Here is a 17,741-nt window from a genome sequence, read left to right as displayed (position 1 = left end):
TAGGAACAGTGTGTGCGAGTGCTTTGCTTTTTCCGTGGGAGTAGAAGCAGTGGTGTGCCAACTCTCTCTCTCAACCCGCACAGACACTTATAACTCCTCTTTCACACTCGCCTGCACACCTTTTAACCTGCCTGTAAACACTTTCTGTGTAGGAAGTCAGTGCTGGGATCATTTAGTGAAGAGCTCTTTTTTTTTTTTAGCTGAGGATCGAACCCCAGGGCCTTGCGCTGCAGGCAAGTCCTCTACCACTGAGCTAAATCCCCAACCCCTAGTGAAGAGCTCTTACAGCTTCTTTTGTGAACACCTGGCCTGGGCCTGTTTAGGGTTGCACAACCGCCTCTCCAGACCTATTTTTGTAACAAACTGCTGCCCTTCTTCCTCCCCAGCCACACCACCCTTGGCCAATCTGGATGCGGATATGGATTTACAAGGACCTCAAAATATCTATACAAACCATAAATGACGTCTCAGGTCTGTCAGGGAAAAGCCATAAATAAATAGACATTAAATACAGGACACTCAGGAGGCCGGCCTGGGTAAGACCCTGTTTCTGAAAACCCACTGAGGGCTGGAAGATGTGTCTTAGTTGGTAGAGGGTTTTCCATGGAAATACAGAGGGCATTACATGGAATCCTGGTTTCTATCCCCAGCACCACATAAACCAGGCGTGGTGGTGCATTCCTGTGACCCAGCACTTGAGAGGTAGAGGCAAGAGGATCAGATGTGGAAGGCCACCTTCAGGCTAGAGCAAGTGGGACATTTGAGATACTATTTCCCAAAACAAAACTCCCTGCCAGGGGCTAGGGTGGAGGGAGCTGGAAACAAGCTCATTGAGTGAAAGTGATCCCCAACATCCACATAAAAAGCCCAGGGAGTAGTGGTGGCGCACAACTTTAATCCTAGCACTAGTGGGGGGCAGAGGCAGGCGGATCTCTGTGAGTTTGAGGCCAGCCTGCTCTACAGAGTAAGTTCAGGACAGCCAGCAGAGAGTTGGGAACAGGGCAGGTAGGTCCTTGGGGCTTGCATCTGGGGCCTAATGAGCTACTGTCTGCATTAAAACAAGGTGCTGGCTCCTCAAACAAGACTCTGCCTCCACATTCTCATGCTTATCACACCATGAATACATGCCTGCACATACTACGTACAAAAAGGAATTCATTTTTTTAAAAATAACTGAAATGTGGGCCCAGTGAGCTGGCTCTCTGGTGAAGGTGCTTCCTGTCAAGCCTGAGGACCTAAGATCGATCTCCACAAAGTGGAAGGAGAGACCTGTATTGTAAAGCTGTCATCTGGCCTCCATGTTCAAGTCGCGGCATTGCCCACTGCACCCTCCCAAACAAATGCAATGAAGACAATCGGTGCTGCCCTTCCCCAGGGACTGAGACAACCGTCCCTCTGGTCCCCCTGCTCGGAAACTAGGGCCTGGACAGCCTGCCATACGGAACAAAACACCACTTCGTCAGGAAAGCAGAGGCAGTTTAATTCAGCAAAACTCTTGTAGTAACCCAGGAATCATTCAGTGCCTCAGGCTGTGACCCATGTCCCTAAGTGCCACTGTCTGTCTGGGAGACACTTGGCACTATGGCCTTCCTAGTTAATAAGAGCCTCCCCTGCCACCTTCAGGGGGAACCCCAAGACTAGGGCATCTCCCCCTTGCTTTCCAGAGCTCACCACTCATGGTCCTTTGTGAGGTGGACTGGGAAGAGAAGGTCATGAGCCTCGAGTCTGCCCTTCGTCAGCCTTGTGTGATCATTACATAAATACATTCTTCCAGGCAATACGACACAATGCTTTTAAGTTGCTGTGTAGCCGTTGTTGAGATAGGTGTTTATGTGGCTTTTCTCAAGGGTGAAGGATAACTACTGCTCACAGGTCTGTGCCCACTGGATACAAAGTGAAACCCAGAGAAGGGTGTGTCTACCCCATGTCCTTATCAAAGTGCCAGGGCGTTAGGGACCCAGGCCAATACAGTGCTTCCTGGTAGGGTGGGTACCATCCCTACTGAGAACCGGGCCAGGCCAGCTCATGGGCAGAGCCCTCCATTCCCCTGCTGCTGTGTGTTGGCAGCCTGCTTTGGGGAGAAGTTGATTATAAAAAGGCATTCAGGCTTGCTGTAGTAACCTCATCCTGAGGTCAGCAAAAAGGTGAAGCAACTGGTGCCTACTTCCCGCCCCCCATTCCATGCTTGAGCACTCCTGCTAGGCCAAGAGGTCCCAAAGCAGCCGGTGGGGATGGACGTGCTGGTGTCAGTTCTTCATCAGCAGGGGACCTTGGAGGTCCCAGTCCCACATTTGTTAAAGATGGGGAGACAAGTTGCATGCTGGCAGTCCTGCTCCTTCTCATGGGAAGAGTCCTCAGCCAGCTTCTTCACTACCAGGCCACCCACACAGCCAGACCACCTTCACAGCAGTAGCAAGTCTCACGCGGGAAGCTTGTGAAGAGGTGGTGTGTGTGTAACTGCACTCAAACTTGTGCTTGGTGGGTGAGCCAGAGCTTCAGAGAGGTTGGGAAAGTGAAAGATGGCTTCCCTGTGGAAGGGATGCCCCTTTGGTTAGGGTGCCCACCAAGGGGCCTGTGGTTCATCTTGCAGAAAACTGCTGCCAGGCCCAGGCTCACTGGCCCCTGAGTCCTTAGGTCCTTGCTGCTACACTGCAGGCAGAGGCATGGTGAATGTGGCTGTATATGGACCTAGGAATCTAGGTAGACAGGATGTGTGTCCAAGAAGGCCTGGGCTCCCCTTTTAAACACTAAGGGGCCCACAATCATAGTCCTCATAGCCCTGCTGCCCTGTACAGAATGAGCTGTTCCAGGGTAGTGGCCTGGCTAGAGCTCCCTACAAAGTACTGAGGATGCTGGGCCACAGGAAGGAATCTGAGGCTATATGGGGAGACACAAGGAAGCCAGCTGTGCAAGCTGGGGATATAACAAGTGCTACCAAGTATGGTGGATGGCCCCAGAAGAGCCAAGAAGACTTAAGATACCCACAGATTGCTGTTGGTTCTGGAGAGCCTGCTTCCTTCCATCACCTCTTCAGGAATGTCTAGGGTGACTGTGCTAAGAGGTAATTCAGTGGCCCATGTGTGTAGAGGGTCCGCTGGGCTTCCTCCTGCACAGAGCTGCTGTCAATTGATGCTGTAGACATTAGATCACTCTGCTTGGTGAGGGTAAGAGCCCACAGCAGCCACTCACAGGCCCAGGAGGATAGCACTGAAGTGGGAACCGCTGCGTACCATGAGGGAGGAGCCGCTGGCATTGTCCAAGAAGACGGAGGTGTAGTGTCCTGTCTGCAGGGAAGGGCACGTGTCAGGTGTCAGACTGCCCTTGCAGCAGAAGCCCTGGGTAGCCTGCAGTGCTCAACTATTGTCCACACATGCCTGCTCTGCCCCACGTGAGAGGAGGGACAGACCTAAGTGCAGAGCCAATGTTGACTAGTCTTGTGCTCAAAACCAGTACATTCGGCCCTTATTCTATTGCTCTCCAGGGTTTCATATCTCAGTGTATGGGAGCAAGCTCCTACTCAGGGCCCAGGCGGGGTTTAAGAGGCTCGCAGCTTCCTCAAAGGCCTGCCGTGGCTTGTACCAGCCATCATGAGCACCACTGTTCTGACCTTGCTGCCCCAGTGTGGTCCATATATCAGTGGCCCAACTCTCCGTGGACACTGCCATAATAAAGACTGAGAGCACCTGGGGTAGTTGCTCCTGAGGACCCACGTGGTACATGCACCCTTAGAATTCAGTGGAAGTCACGCTTGAGCCAAACCACCCACCCTGGAGCTCAGTAGAGAACTACGTGAGCATTCCATCATTCCACACATCTCTTTTCACTTTCCTCTTTAGTAAATCCACTTTGACATCTGCATCCCTACACTACTCCACAGTGGCAAGACTGTCACTGAGTTCTGTGTAGAAAATAACCGTTGTGGGCCTCCTGTAGTTCCGGAGGGCTCAGGCATCAACTGCTCTGCCCACCCTCCTCCCAGCCCCATGGGAGGGCCTAGGTGGCTGGAAGCACCTATCACGTTATCAGATTCTTGGAAGGTCTGAAAGTGAGACCACTGTCCCTCAACACGGGTTGGGGAGCAAGAGCTGGATGGAGAATGGGCCCTGAAGCCTGGCTCTTCTCAAGCCAGCACCAACACTTGGTGTGTGTGTCTAAGGGTGCTGTGCCCAGTGGCCCTGAACACCTACTACCACACCCCCATACCTCCTGCATGGTCGGCGCAGCCCCACACACCTGCAGATACAGGACACCATTTACTGAGATGGTGAAGAGCTCGCTGCTATTCTCCAGCCCCATGACAGTCTCCAGGGAGCTGCACCCAAGACAGAAAGATGGTCAGCCTGTCCCCAGGCCTCACCACCTTCACTCACAGTGCGCTGGACAGCAGTCGTTCGAGATCAGCACCATATGCAGGAAAGTGCTAGGTCCAAAGCCATCATCCCTAGGAGGGCGTGTTTGAACTGGGTCCTCAGGAGGACAGACAAGGAAGGCTGGAGCCATGCCAAGGGCACAAAGTCCTGGTTCTCCCAGGAGGAACAAGGCTGAGAGATAGGCCGAGATGGGAGGCAGCAGGTGACACAGGAAGCCAGCAGATAGAGGAAGTCCAAAGCCAGATTAGATCTGAGACTTTCCCTGTTCATTCACACGTCCTCCAGCTGTGCAGTGCACCTGCCCTGGCCTCCATTCCAGGTAGGTGGCAGGCAAAGAGGGCCACAGTCCCTGTTCTTATGGACCGAATGAGGCACACAGGATGGACACCACCAGCAATGAGCAACTTAAGTCATCAGGGGGAAAATTCACAGGTGGGGCGTGGGCGAGTGCCAAGAGAGGGCTTGTGGAATTCTCCCCAAAGCCCCTCCAGATATGACTCCCTCTGCCCTCTGAATGGGAGTCCTGGTGTCAGGAAGGCTCAGAAAGGAGGCAGAACTGAGAGGGTCCTGTTTGGGCATGATGGAGTCAGGGGTCCCCCACGCCCCAGTGGTAGTGGGAATGGAGGAGGCTCTCTATGCTGCCAGGGGCCAGGCTGCAGCGGCCACTCACGCGTTGTGCTGGCAGAGAGACTGGATGCAGATCAGCAGGCGCAGACGGTCCCGAGGTCGCGGTGGTCCTCTCCTCGGCTGCTCTGTGAGTGCTGCAGCGAGGACAAGGTGGTCACGTGTGTGCTCGCAAGGCCAGGGCGGCAGGCGCCCCACCACCACGCCCCGGGCCTCACCCACGTGCAGAGTGGCAGCGAGAGCATAGAAGCCAGCCACTGGTGCGGTGTACTGGCCGCTAGTCAGGTTCAAGCCTGGGCCCCGGCGGAAGGCTCCCTCGACGTTGGGCTAAGGAGCACACACAGACAAGGTCACCCAGGGTCCCGCCCAGCTCCACCCGGCTAGCCGCCCCCCACTCACCCAGGTAGTAGACCCCGAGCTCGTGAAGTGCGCGCCGCTCCACCTGCGCATCCCGGCGCAGACGACAGTGGAACGCAGCCTCCACGCGTGGCGCCCGTGGGCCCTGGGCCAGGGTCGCAGCCAGCAGCGCCAACACAGCCCCTGGGTCCTGGTCGTTGTCACGCTCCTGGGCGGCCGGGCCCCGGGAGGGGCTGCCCGAGGCTGGTGTGGTGAAGTCGCTGGTGCAGTGCTTGGGCTCCGTGCTTTCCCGCTGCAGCACCGCGCCTGACACAGAGCGGTCAGTGGACCACTCTGCCCTCCCGCCCGTGGCCCTGGAGCGTGGGGACTGAGGCTGACAGCCCCCGTGAGGTCCTGGGGCCACTCCTGCCTGGCCCTGCAGCTGCTATTTGCCCTTCACACTGTCTGCAGCAAGCTCCAGCGGGTGCTGGAGTCTGCCCTTTAGAGTTGCCCTGCTGGTTTACCATGGAGCGTGTGCCCACAGGGTGGTACCCTTACCTTTCAGCAAGAGCTGGAACTCCTTCAGCAGAACTTCAGATGGGATAAAGGGGCCTGGGGGGCCCTGAGGACCTGGTGGCCCTGGGGGTCCTGGCAGGCCAAGCTGGAAGGGAAGGTAGGTGGTGAGAAAATTAGAGAGGAGGGCATGGCCATGGGTGACCCTCTCCCAGGTCCGGCTAGAGAGAGGCAGGCAGGAGAGCTCCCATGTGACTGTGGACTCTTCTCTTATTGATGGAGGTCCTTTGGGCTCTCGTATCTATCTGTCATCAAGCAGGGAGTGAGAGCCACAGACCTAGACAGTGTGAGGATGGAATTAATTGTTCAGGTATGAAGTTCACTGGGGGTGGCGCAGGGCAGGGCAGGCTCTGCATGCAGAACACTGTAACGGCCTCTCCTGTTGTGATTCTCAGAGAAAGGGCCACTCCAGACCGTTTCTGGGGACTTGCATCTCATTCTGATATGGAACAACACCAGCAAGTCTCCACTGCACTTGGTTCTGGGACCCCTGAAAGAGTTTATACTGGTTTGGGTCAGGACCTAAGAGAAGGGAGGTGAGCTCCTGCATAGTGAAGCCTGGGCAAGGTCAGGTGGCTAAGGGTGCCAACCCACCACCTCTCTGGCCCAGTGGGTCAGATCCTAGGCAGCTAAGGCTGACCTCAGTAGAGAAGGCCAACACACAGTAAGGCCCAGCCTTGATCCAATGTCACTTTGAGGAGTTAGTGTAGGAGACCATCCATCAGGTCCCAGGCCAGGGCCATACTAAGAGGGCTTCCCTCTATCACTCCATCAGCCTGAAGGTACTCTGACTCCCAAACACATGTTGGGCAAGCTTCTATCTCTGGGCATGAGGGAAAAGCTAGGGACAGCCTGACATCGCAAGGGTATCGGGTGAAGGATTGGAACCAGGCTCCTAACTACAGGCTTGCTGAACCCCGGCTTGGTATTTGGTTCTTTGCGTGGCCTTTGCTGTTGGAGACAAGGGTGCTGGGGGGCTGGTGAGGGCGGTAGCACAGCTGCTCACCTTCAGCCGCCTGGCCTTGGTCCTGCTCCTCCTCTTACTGTTGATGCCCTTATCACTCTGCCTAACAAACAGCATCCAGGCATCCCGGGGATCCACACTGTGTGCATGCGCCACGGTGGGCTCCTGGAACACAGAGGGCCACAGGTCGGTTGGTTTGCTCTGTGCCGTTGCTTGGCAGCACCCGGGACCTTGTCATCTGTGTTCTCAGAGGTAGTGTGGTCGAGCCCCTCCCCACCCTCCCGGCCCTGCCATGGTGAGCAGAGGGCCCAGGTGAGATGTCATGACTCAAGGCCACTGCAGGGGACCTTTATCTTTCTCAGCATTTCTAAAACACTGGCCCAAGTGGCCCAGCTCTAAGAGGAGCTGTTTCCTGGCAGAGGCCTCTGGCAAATAGGACAGTCAGCAGGCCTCCGAGCAGTCTGGTTGCCATGCAGGGCTGCCAGCTGGGGAGGCAATGGCTCAGGGGACCTTAGAAGAAGTCATGGGCACAGACACTGGAGTGTCTGATACAAAGACCCAGGATCTCAGAACAACCCAAACCGGTGCCTCGTGGGTCACAGGCCAGGCTGTTATGCTGGCAAGATGGCGGCTTCTATGCTTCTTGCTGGTGTGATGCTCTCAGTGGAAATGTGAGATGCGGTGCTGCTTCCCATCCCAGGTGTACGGGGCCCTTCCAGGGGAACCAGCGACCTGCGCATGGACTCAGACCACTGTTAGCCATGTTGATCTGAGGCCCCAGGCGTTGGAGCGGGGGGCTGGGCAGCTGCCCTGGCCAGTCAAGTTCCAGCTATCAGGGAGCTAGTGACACCCTGACATTCCAAAGAGGGTCCAAGACCAAAACCCCACTGGGAAGTTCCAGCTCACTTCCCTGCTTCCTGTTGATTATATCTTGATCTCATGAAAGTTTTGAAGGCTGATGGCTGGGGCGGATGTGTGTGTGGGTGGGGGGGGGTGGGGGGGGGGGGGGCTCCTGACCAAGTGAGGTAGCTGGGTGAGGCAAGAATGGGATGGTGGAAGGACTTTGGGGTACCTTGCAGAGGGAGCCCTGGGTTGTCACCATCTCCAGCTGTCTTAGTGGATGTTTTTGTTGGCCTCTGGGGTGCTGAGAACAGGCGAACTCTGGCCTGGAGTCTTTTTGTGCCCCGCCCACGGAGACCCTTCCAGGGCTGAGCCGCTCCGCTGAGGGCTGTCAATCCGCGCTGCCCCAGGCCCCTGGCCACACCCTCCCAAGCCTGCATCTCCCCCACCCCCACCCCCAGCATTTCAGGTGGAGATCCTGGGAGGGAAGGGCAGAACCTGGTTACATCGTTGTTTTTCCACTAGCAGTCACCTAACAGAAAGTCGCCTAACAATAAGGAACTAGGTCTGAGAGCCCCGCTCTTCTACTCTACTAGTCTTCCAGTTTCGCGAGGAGCAAGTTATCTGATCTGCATTTCACACCTTTCCCAACTTCTACTGGCCTAGTAGAATTCTGCCGCCAAAGCCACAGTACAGGGGGCGCATCCACACAACCCTGGGTCTCACTGAGCCCCTGAACCGGGCGTTTGGAGGTGTAGGACACTGCGCAACCAGGAGGGCCACCTTCCTACCGTCTCCGACCCCCTGGGACAGGGAAGTCTAGGGTGCAGCCCCGTCTTACCGGTGGGCTGTAGGCAGGCGGGGCGGGCAGCTCGGTCCCGGGCAGCCGCGGGTGTGCATGGTTCCCCACGGGCGCGGCGGACTCCGGGACACCGAGGCCCATGGCGGCGATCAGGCTGGCGCAGGTGAGCAGCAGGAGCGCTCCGGCAGGGCTGCGGGCAGAGGCCATGCCGGCGGCGGCAGCAGCAAGCGCAGCGGGTCGGCTCCGCGCCTTATAACGCGCTTGAATACCCCGCCTCGCGCGCGCCGCCCTCGCTGCCGTCGCCCCCTCGCGGCCAGGGCGCGCGCAGCAGGCACCGGGGACCCCGAAAGGAAGCGGACGCCCAACCCAGTTCGTGCACGCCTCCACTTGCGGCTAGCATCTGCTCTGCTGCAGCTCAGGGCCAACGGTTCGTCTCCTAGTCCTACACCCTCGGCCTCTAAGGCCCTTTTCTCCAAGGACACCCAAGAAACCCCCACTCCACCATTCTGCGTGTCCTCTGAGCGCCCCAGGCTCCCTTCCATTTCTCCTGGTGCCCTGCGAGTCCCAGGCCTTGGTAACATGGCTACCTTGGAGTATGGAGGCATGGCTCCTCCTTTTCAAGCCGGGGAACCGGAGCTCTTGTGAGGTGTTCCTGCTCTTCCCAACGACGCTGGATGTATCTTCAGTGCTAACAGCTGCAGTGCACTGACCCAGTCTGGCAGGAAGGACAGACCCCTCTGGTGCCCTAAGCCAGGTGTGGGGGCAGATGGAGCCCAGGCTACCACAGGACATCCAACCAGGACAGATGTGGCAAACCCTGAAGGCCTGATCTGGGAGAAAGTCATCCATGGGTCGCTCTCCTCCAAATAGGCAGGCCGGGTCTGCCTTGGGCTGCTCTCTTCCCATTGGCTTGATATAAACCAGCACACCTGGCATTCTTGGGGGTTTTATTTATTTTTGTTTTGTTTTAATCTTATTTATTTATTTATTTATTTATTTATTTATTTATTTATTTATTTATTTATTTTTGTATGTGTATCTGTGTGTAGGTGCCCTTAAAGACTTGAATCTGGTGAGGGAAAGTGATTTAGGGAGCATGACCCTTAGGTGTCAAGGGGCCCTCCTCCCTTCTCACTAAGGGTCCCAGCTGTAGGGCTGACGTCAGGATCTGTCGCCATGTGAAAGAAGTTATTTTTCCAGTGGACTGCCCTAGTGATGTCATGGGCCCAGATCCAATCGGTTCTGGTGCTGGCATAGCTTCCTGGACCCTTGCTCAAGGTAATGACGCAGCCCAGTCCAGTCCATGGTCCCCAAACTCCGGGATTTCAGGAAAGGCTCCCATAGGCTTGCAGGGTCCCATTTGAAAACAAGGTCCTCTGGAGGACAGGAGTGCAGAGCAAAGCTCACAGGGCACTGAGCATGGGTTCATAACCCACAGCCCCGAAGGAACAGCACCCCTTATTCGGAAGTGGGGCCCTTGAGGGTGGTGCCTGCATCTGAATGGAAGTGTTGCATGAGTGGCCGTGGGACCGGGCAGGCAGAGCTAAGAGTGACCTCCCCATGTGCCTTTTTGCCTGGCAGAAATCTAATCCTCATTCTTGGGCCCTCATGTCATGACCTAGTCCCGGCTTCCTGGCAGTTGGATGAGCCAAGTTTTCCCAATGTCCCACTTCCTCCAAAGGAAGGCTGTTGGCTGATGAGGTCATGGGGCTGAAATCTCCCTTTACCCAAAGACAATGGGAGCCAGCCTGAGGCTGCCTAGCTGTGTGGCCTCTAGAGCACATGCAGATAGCTGTGGTGTCTCCTGGCCTGCCTACCACAGGGATGGACCCTCAGTACTCAGGTCACATGACTGTCCCCATCACACAAACGAAGAAAACAGGTTATAGAGCTTGGGAGTGTCAAGGAGCCTGGAAGCACGTCCAGGCCCAGCTGCCATGGTTTGCAGTCAGTGGATCTATAGTCTCTGAGCGCTCCTTTGGGCTCTGAGTGCTCCCAGGATGGGATGGTTTGAATCAGAGAGGCCCCCATAGGCTCGTATATTTGAATGCTCCGTCACCAGGGAGTGGAGCTGTTTGAAAAGATTACAAGGATTAGGAGGTGTGGCCTTATTAGAGGAAGTGTGTTATTGGGGTTGGGCTTTGGGGTTCCAAAAGCCCATGCCCGGCCCAGTCTCTCTCAGCCTGCAGATCACAATGTATCTATCTCTCAGCTACTGCTCCAGCACCATGGATGTCCCTATGCTCACTTCCATGATGACAATGGACTGAAACTGTAAGCAAGCCCCCAATTAAATGCTGTTCCTTTGTAAGAGTTGCCGTGGTCATGGCGTCTCTTCACAGCAATAGAACACTGACTGAGGCACGGGGTCTCCAAGTGTCCCTGGGGGCTCTGGGGCTTCTGAGGGCTTCCATGTGCTCCTGAGCACTCTATATCCTCACTGGAAGCCCATATATTAGCTTCAGACGTCTGAGTCCTTGTTTCCCTGGGGGCTGCCTTGAGACCTTCCCCTGCATTCCGTGTGGGCCTATCTACAGGAAGATCTCATGAGCGTCCAGTGTGCCTCTGTGTGTTGTCGGTGGCTGTCTCCTTTCCCACTCACGCTGTGTCTTTGGGGTGGTTTAGTGGCCAGTTCTGGTACCCTGTCTCCCCTCCCTAGTTTCTGGTTGGTTTGGCAAGTGGGTGGCACTAATGGGAGATGGGGACAGGAGAGTTAGAGACGTCCCCTGCACAGCAGGCACTGGGGCTACTATAACTATGCTCCTGGCGGGTCTCAGCACCATCTTTTTTGAGCTGAGGATCGAACCCAGGGCCTTGTGCCTGCTAAGCAAGCGCTCTACCACTGAGCTCAATCCCCAACCCCTCAGCACCATCTTGAGTGTGCATCTGCTGCTTCCCTGGTCCCCAGGAGCTACTGGTGGTGGTCAGGATACCCCATTGCTGCTAGCTCCTGACATTTCCAATGCCCTGTCTGGACTCCCTGGAAGCTAGCCCCCAGTTGGAGACACCCCCCCCCTTTTCATAGACTCTCAGCTCCCTAGCTGGAAGACCTTGCCTCTTGGAATGCTGAGCATGCCAATGATCCAGACAGGCCAGATGAGGCACAATTCAGCAAAGCTGAGGACCATGCCCTCCCTGGACAGCATGGTCCCTGCTCCAGGACCTCCCCCACTCACACTCGTCCAGGGTTGCATGGCCTTTCCAACCCCTCATTTCTGATTGAGGTCAGCTTCACTCTTTCAGCCTTCACCTTTGAACAGCCCTGGGATGGCGTGCTTAGGAAACACGGTAGGGTATTCCCTGTGGGGGCAGAGTCCTCATGCTGTCTTCCCCAAATCCATCAACCACAGGATAGAGCTACATCCTGATCTGCAGGGGGAGAGAGACTGGACCTGGCATGGGCTTTTGAAACCTGAAAGCTACCCCCTCCCTCCCCCTCACCCCCAACACACTTCTTCTAACAAGGCCACACCTCCTAATCCTTCTAATCCTTTCAAACAGTTCCACTCCCTGGTGACTAAGCATTCAAGTATGGGAGCCTGTGGGGGCCATTCTTATTTAAGCCTTCATACCCTGGGAGCACTTAGAACCCAAGTCTGGCTTCTGTCCTGTACCCCCTGCCCTATTTGATCTCTGAGTCCAGGACCAGCCCAGAGGATCAGAGTGGCTCCTGACATCCCTGGGTTCTGAGCACAGGACTCAGTGTCATCCTGCTTTTGCAAGTCAGGGTTCACTTTGCTCCTGGACCTGACTCAGAGATCAAATAGGGCAGGGGGTACAGGACAGAAGCCAGACTTGGGTTCTAAATGCTCCCAGGGTATGAAGGCTTAAATAAGAATGGCCCCCCACCAGGCTCCCATACTTGAATGGCTTAGTGCACCAGGAGGGTAGAACTGTTTTTGAAAGATTAGAAGGATTTAAGGAGGGTGGGCCTTGTAGAAGAAGTGCATGTTGGGGTGAGGGGGAGGGAGGGGGTAGCTTTCAGGTTTCAAAAGCCCAGCCAAGAGTCCAGGTCTCTCTCTCCCCTGCAAGATCAGGATGTAGCTCTTATCCTGTCGTTGATGGATTGGGGAAGGACAGCAGTTGCAGGACTCTGCCCCACAGGAATACCTACCTTGTTTCCTAAGCACGCCATCCCAGGGCTGTTCAAAGTGTAAGGCTGAAAAAGAGTTGAAGCTGACCTCAATCAGAAATGAGGGTTGGGAAAGGCCATGCAACCCTGGACGAGTTGAGTGGGGGAGGTCCTGGAGCAAGGACCCATGTTGTCTAGGGAGGGGCATGGTCCTTCAGCTTTGCTGAATTGTGCCTTCATCTGGCCTGTTCTGGAATCATTGGCATGCTCAGCATTCCAGAGGCAAGGTCTTCCAGCTAGGGAGCTAGAGTCTTTATAAAAGGGGGGGTGTCATCATACTGAGGGGCCAGCTTCCAGGGAGTCCAGACAGGGCATTGAAATGTCAGAGCTAGCAGCAATGGGGTATCCTGACCACCACCGAGTAAGCTCCTGGGGACCAGGGGAAGCAGCAGATGCACTTCTCAAGATGGTGCTGAGGGGTTGGGGATGAGCTCAGTGGTAGAGCGGCTTGCTTAGCAGGCACAAAGGCCCTGGGTTCGATTCCGTTGCAGCTCAAAAAAGATGGTGCTGAGACCGCCCAGGAGCATAGTTTAAGTAGCCCCAGTGCCTGCTTGGCAGGGGACGTCTCTAACTCTCCTTGTCCCCATCTCCCATTAGTGCCACCCACTTGCCAACCAACCCAGAAACTTAGGGAGGGAGACGGAGGTACCAGAACTGGCCACTAAACCACCCAAAGACACAGCGGTGAGTGGGAAAGGAGACAGCCCCGACAACACACAGAGGCACACTGGACGCTCATGAGATCTTTTCCTTGTAGATAGGCCCACACGGAATGGCAGGGGAAGGTCTCAATTGCAGCCCCCAGGGAAACAAGCGAACCAGACGGTCTGAAGCTAATATTGGGCCTTCCATTGAGGATATTAGAGTGCTCAGGAGCACATGGAGCCCTCAGAAGCCCAGAGCCCCCAGGGCACGCTTTGGAGACCCCGTGCCTCAGTCAGTTGTTCTATTGCTTGTGTGAAGAGACGCATGACCACGGCAAACCTTACAAAGGAACAGCATTTAAATTGGGGGCTTGCTACGTTCAGTCCATTGTCATCATGGAAGTGAGGCATAGGACATCCATGGTGCTGGAGCAGTAGCAGAGATAGATACATTGTGATCTGCAGGCTGAGAGAGACTGGGCCGGGCATGGGCTTTTGGAACCCCAAAGCCCAACCCCAATAACACACTTCCTCTAATAAGGGCCCACACCTTCCTAATCCTTGTTAATCTTTTCAAACAGCTCCACCTCCCTGGTGAGGAGCATTTCAAACTATACGAGCCTTAGGGGCCTCTTCTGATTCAAAACCAGTGCCCATCCTGGGAGCACTCAGAGCCCAAAGGAGCATGTACAAGAACTATAGATCCACTGACTGCAAACCATGGCAGCTGGGCCTGGACTGCTTCCAGGGCTCCTTGACACTCCCAAGCTCTATAACCTGTTTTTCTTCGTTTGTGTGAGGGGACAGTCATGTGACCTGAGTACTGAGGGTCCATTCCCTGTTGGTAGGCAGGCCAAGACACCACAGGCTATCGCATGTGCCTCTAGAGGCCACACAGCTAGGGCAGCTCAGGCGCTCCCATTGTCTTTGGGTAAAGGGAGATTTCAGCCCCCATGACCTGCATCCAAGCCAACAGCCTTCCTTTGGAGGAAGTGGGTACATTGGGAAAACTGCTATCCAACTGCCAGGGAAGCCGGACTAGGTCATGACATGAGCGGCCAGAAATGAGGATTAGATTTCTGCCAGGCAAAAAGGCACATGGGGAGGTTCACTCATTAGCTTGCCTGCCCGGGTCCCACGGCCACTCATGCAAACACTTCCATTCAGATGCAGGCACCACCTCAAGGGCCCCACTTCCGAATAAGGGGTGCTGTTTTCTTCGGGGCTGTGGGTTATGAACCATGCTCAGTGCCCTGTGAGCTTTGCCTTTCTGCATCCCTGTCCTCCAGGACCCCATTGTTTTCAAATGGGACCCTGCAAGCCTATTAGGGAGCCCTTTTCCTTGAAATCCTCGGAGTTTGGGGGACCATGGAACTGGGACTGGGCTGCCGTCATTTACCTTGAGCAAGGGTCCAGAAAGCTATGCCAGCACCAGAAACCGATTCGGATCTGGGGCCATTGACATCACTTAGGGCAGTCCACTGGAAAAATAACTTCTTCACATGGCGAAAGATCCTGAACGTCAGCCCTACAGCTGGGACCCTTAGTGAGAAGGGGAGGGGGGGAAGGGGGGGCCCACCCTTGGACACCTAAGGGTCATGCTCCCTAAATCACTTTCCCTCACCAGATCAAGTCTTTAAGGGCACCTACCACACAGATACCAACATACAAAAATAAATAAATAAATAAATAAAATAAATGAATAAATTAAATTAAATAAAATAAATAAATAAGATTAAAACAAAACAAAAATAAAATAAAACCCCAAGAATTGCCACGGTGTGTGGTTTTTATATCCAAGCCAATGGGAAGAGAGCAGCCCAAGGCAGACCCGCTGCCTATTTGGAGGAGAGCGACCCATGGATGACTTTCTCCCCAGATCAGGCCTTCAAGGGTTTGCCACATGCTGTTCCTGGTTGGTATGTCCTGTGGTAGCCGGGCTCCATCTGCCCCCACACCTGGCTTTAGGGCACCGAGGGGTCTTGTCCTTCCTGCCAGACTGGGTCAGTGCACTGCAGCTGTTAGCAACTGAAAAGATACATCCAGCGTTCGTTGGGTAAGAGCAGGAACACCTCACAAGAGCTCCGTTCCCCGGCTGAAAAAGGAGAGAGCCATGCCTCCATTACTCCAAGGTAGCCAGTTACCAGGCCTGGGACCTCCGCAGCGGCACCAGGGAGAAATGGAAGGGAGCCGTGGGCGCTCAAGGACACGCAGAATGGTGGAGTGGGGGTTTCTTTGGGTTGTCCTTGGGAAGAAAAGGGCCTTAGAGGCCAGGGTGGTAGGGCTAGGAGACGCAACCGTTGGCCGAGCTGCAGCAGAGCAGGATGCTAGCCTCAAGTGGAGGCGTGCACGAACTGGGTTGGAGCGTCCGCTTCCTTCGGGCTGCCCAGGTGCCTGCTTGCGCGCGCCCTGGCCGCGAGGGGGCCGACGGGCACGAGGGGCCGCGCGCGAGGCGGGCGGGGTATTCAGCGCGTTATAAGTGCGCGGAGCGCGAACCCGTCGCTGCCATTGCTGCTTGCCGCCGCCGGCATGGCCTCTGCCGCAGCCCCGCGAGTGAGCGCTCCTGCTGCTCACCTGCGCCAAGCCTGATCGCCGCCATGGGCCTCGGTGTCCCGGAGTCCGCGCCCCGTGAGGGAACCATGCAACCCGCGGCTGCCCGGGGAACCGAGCTGCCCGCCCCCTGCCTACAGCCCCACCGTGAAAGACGTGGCTGCCCTAGACTTCCCTGTCCCAGGGGTCCGGAGACGGTTAGAAGGTGTGCCCTTTCCTTGTTGCGCAGGTGTCCTACACCTCCAAACGCCGGTTTCAGGGGGCTCGTGAGACCCAGGTTGTGTGGAGCGGCCCCCTGTACTGTGCTTTGGCGGCAGAAATTTCTACTAGGGCCGAGTAAAGTTGGGGAAAGGTTGTGAGATGGCAGTCAGATAACTTGCTCCTCGCGAAACGTGAAGCACTATGTAGGAGTAGAGAGCTGGCTCTCAGACTATCCTGATGTACGACTCTGTTAGGGACTGCTAGGAAAAACACAGTGTAAGCCAGGTTCTGCCCCCCTCCCAGGCGATTCTCACCTGAAATGCTTGGGGGTGGGGTTGGGGAGATGCAGGCTTGGGAGGGTGTGGGCCAGGGGCCTTGGGGCAGCGCGATTGACAGCCCTCAGCGTGAGCGGCTTCAGCCCTGGAAGGGTCCCCTGGCTGCGACAAAAGACTCCAGGCCAGAGTTCGCTGTTCTCGAGCACGCCTCAGAGGGCCAACAAAAAACATCCACTAAAGACAGCTGGAGATGGTGACAACCCAGGGCTCCCTCTGCAATGACCCCAGACTTCCGACCTCACCTACTCATCGTGCCTCACCCAGCTACCTTCACGTGTCAGGAAGCCCCCGCGCAGCCGCCGCCACCCCCCCCACCCCACACAGCGACATTCCGCCCCAGCCATCAGTCCAAAACTTCATGAATCAATGAATAATTCAACAGGAAGCTAGTGGAAGTGAGCTGAACTTTTGCCCAGTGGTTTTTCTGGATCCCTGCTTTGGAATGTCAGGGTGGTTCACTAGGCCTTTCGCGCTTTTTTGAGTAACTGGAACGTGACGTGCCAGGCAGCTGCCCAGCCCCCGCTCCAACGCCTGGGGCCTCAGGATCAACATTGCTAACAGTGCGCTGAGTCACATGCGAGGCTGTCCCCCTGGAAGGGCCCCGTACACCTGGGATGGGAAAGCAGACCGGCATGCTCACATTTCCCCACTGAGGAGCATCACACCAGCAAGAAGCATTAGAAGCCGCCAATCTTGCCAGCATAACAGCCTGGCCTGTGTGACCCCACGAGGCACCGGTTTGGGTTTGTTCTGAGAATCCTGGGTCTTTGTTATCAGACACTCCAGTTTGTCTTTGCCCATGATTCTTCTAAGGTCCCCTGAGGCCATTGCCTCCCCAGCTGGCCACCCTGCATGGGCAACCAGGACTGCTCGGAGGCCTGGCTGACTGTCCTATTTGCCAGAGGCCTCTGCCAGGAAACAGCTCCTCTTAAGAGCTGGGCCACTTGGCCAGTGTTTTAGAAATGCTGAGAAAGATTAAAGGTTCCCTGCAGTGGCCTTGAGTCATGACATCTCACCTGCGGCCCTCGCTCACCTGGCAGGCCGGGAGAGGGTGGGAGGGGCTCGACCACACTACCTCTGCAGAACACAGATGGACAAGGTCCCGGGTGCTTGCCAAGCAACGCGCACAGATGCAAACCAAACCGACCTGTGGCCCTCTGTTGTTCCAGGAGCCCACCGTGGCGGCCATGCACACCAGTGTGGATTCCCCGGATGCCTGGATGCGTTTGTTAGGCAGAGTGATAAGGGAACAACAGTAAAGGAGGAGCAGGACCAAGGCCAGGCGGCTTGAAGGTGAGCAGCTGTGCTACCGCCCCTCACCAGCCCCCCAGCACCCTTGTCTCAACAGCAAAGGCCACGCAAAAAGAACA

General features: G+C 55.8%; 1 protein-coding gene across 1 annotated transcript; it reads right to left on the bottom strand.

Annotated features, from left to right (window-relative positions):
* Positions 1–3,185: 3,185 nt before the first annotated feature.
* LOC118572963 (erythroferrone) lies at positions 3,186–8,716 on the bottom strand. The gene is made up of 8 exons (XM_036172852.1): positions 8,549–8,716; positions 6,910–7,032; positions 5,889–5,991; positions 5,371–5,657; positions 5,213–5,321; positions 5,041–5,131; positions 4,234–4,312; positions 3,186–3,284 (listed from the first exon to the last, which is right to left on the bottom strand). Exons 1-8 carry the CDS (start codon positions 8,714–8,716, stop codon positions 3,186–3,188), a joined length of 1,059 nt encoding a protein of 352 aa, XP_036028745.1.
* Between the last annotated feature and the right edge of the window lie 9,025 nt (positions 8,717–17,741).

This window comes from Onychomys torridus, chromosome 23 (assembly GCF_903995425.1).
Source record: "Onychomys torridus chromosome 23, mOncTor1.1, whole genome shotgun sequence".
Lineage (NCBI taxonomy): Eukaryota > Metazoa > Chordata > Mammalia > Rodentia > Cricetidae > Onychomys > Onychomys torridus.
The sequence above is the reverse complement of the archived record's forward strand: the minus strand, read 5'-3'. Positions and strand labels throughout refer to the sequence as shown.

Coding starts and splice junctions, on each gene's coding strand:
- LOC118572963 (XM_036172852.1), bottom strand. CDS start 8,716: ATGGCCTCTGCCCGCAGCCCTGCCGGAGCGCTCCTGCTGCTCACCTGC. Junction 7,033..8,548: donor CGCCTGCCTACAGCCCACCG/GTAAGACGGGGC, acceptor TCTGTGTTCCAG/GAGCCCACCGTGGCGCATGC. Junction 4,313..5,040: donor TCTCTCTGCCAGCACAACGC/GTGAGTGGCCGC, acceptor TCTTGGGTGCAG/CTCCCTGGAGACTGTCATGG.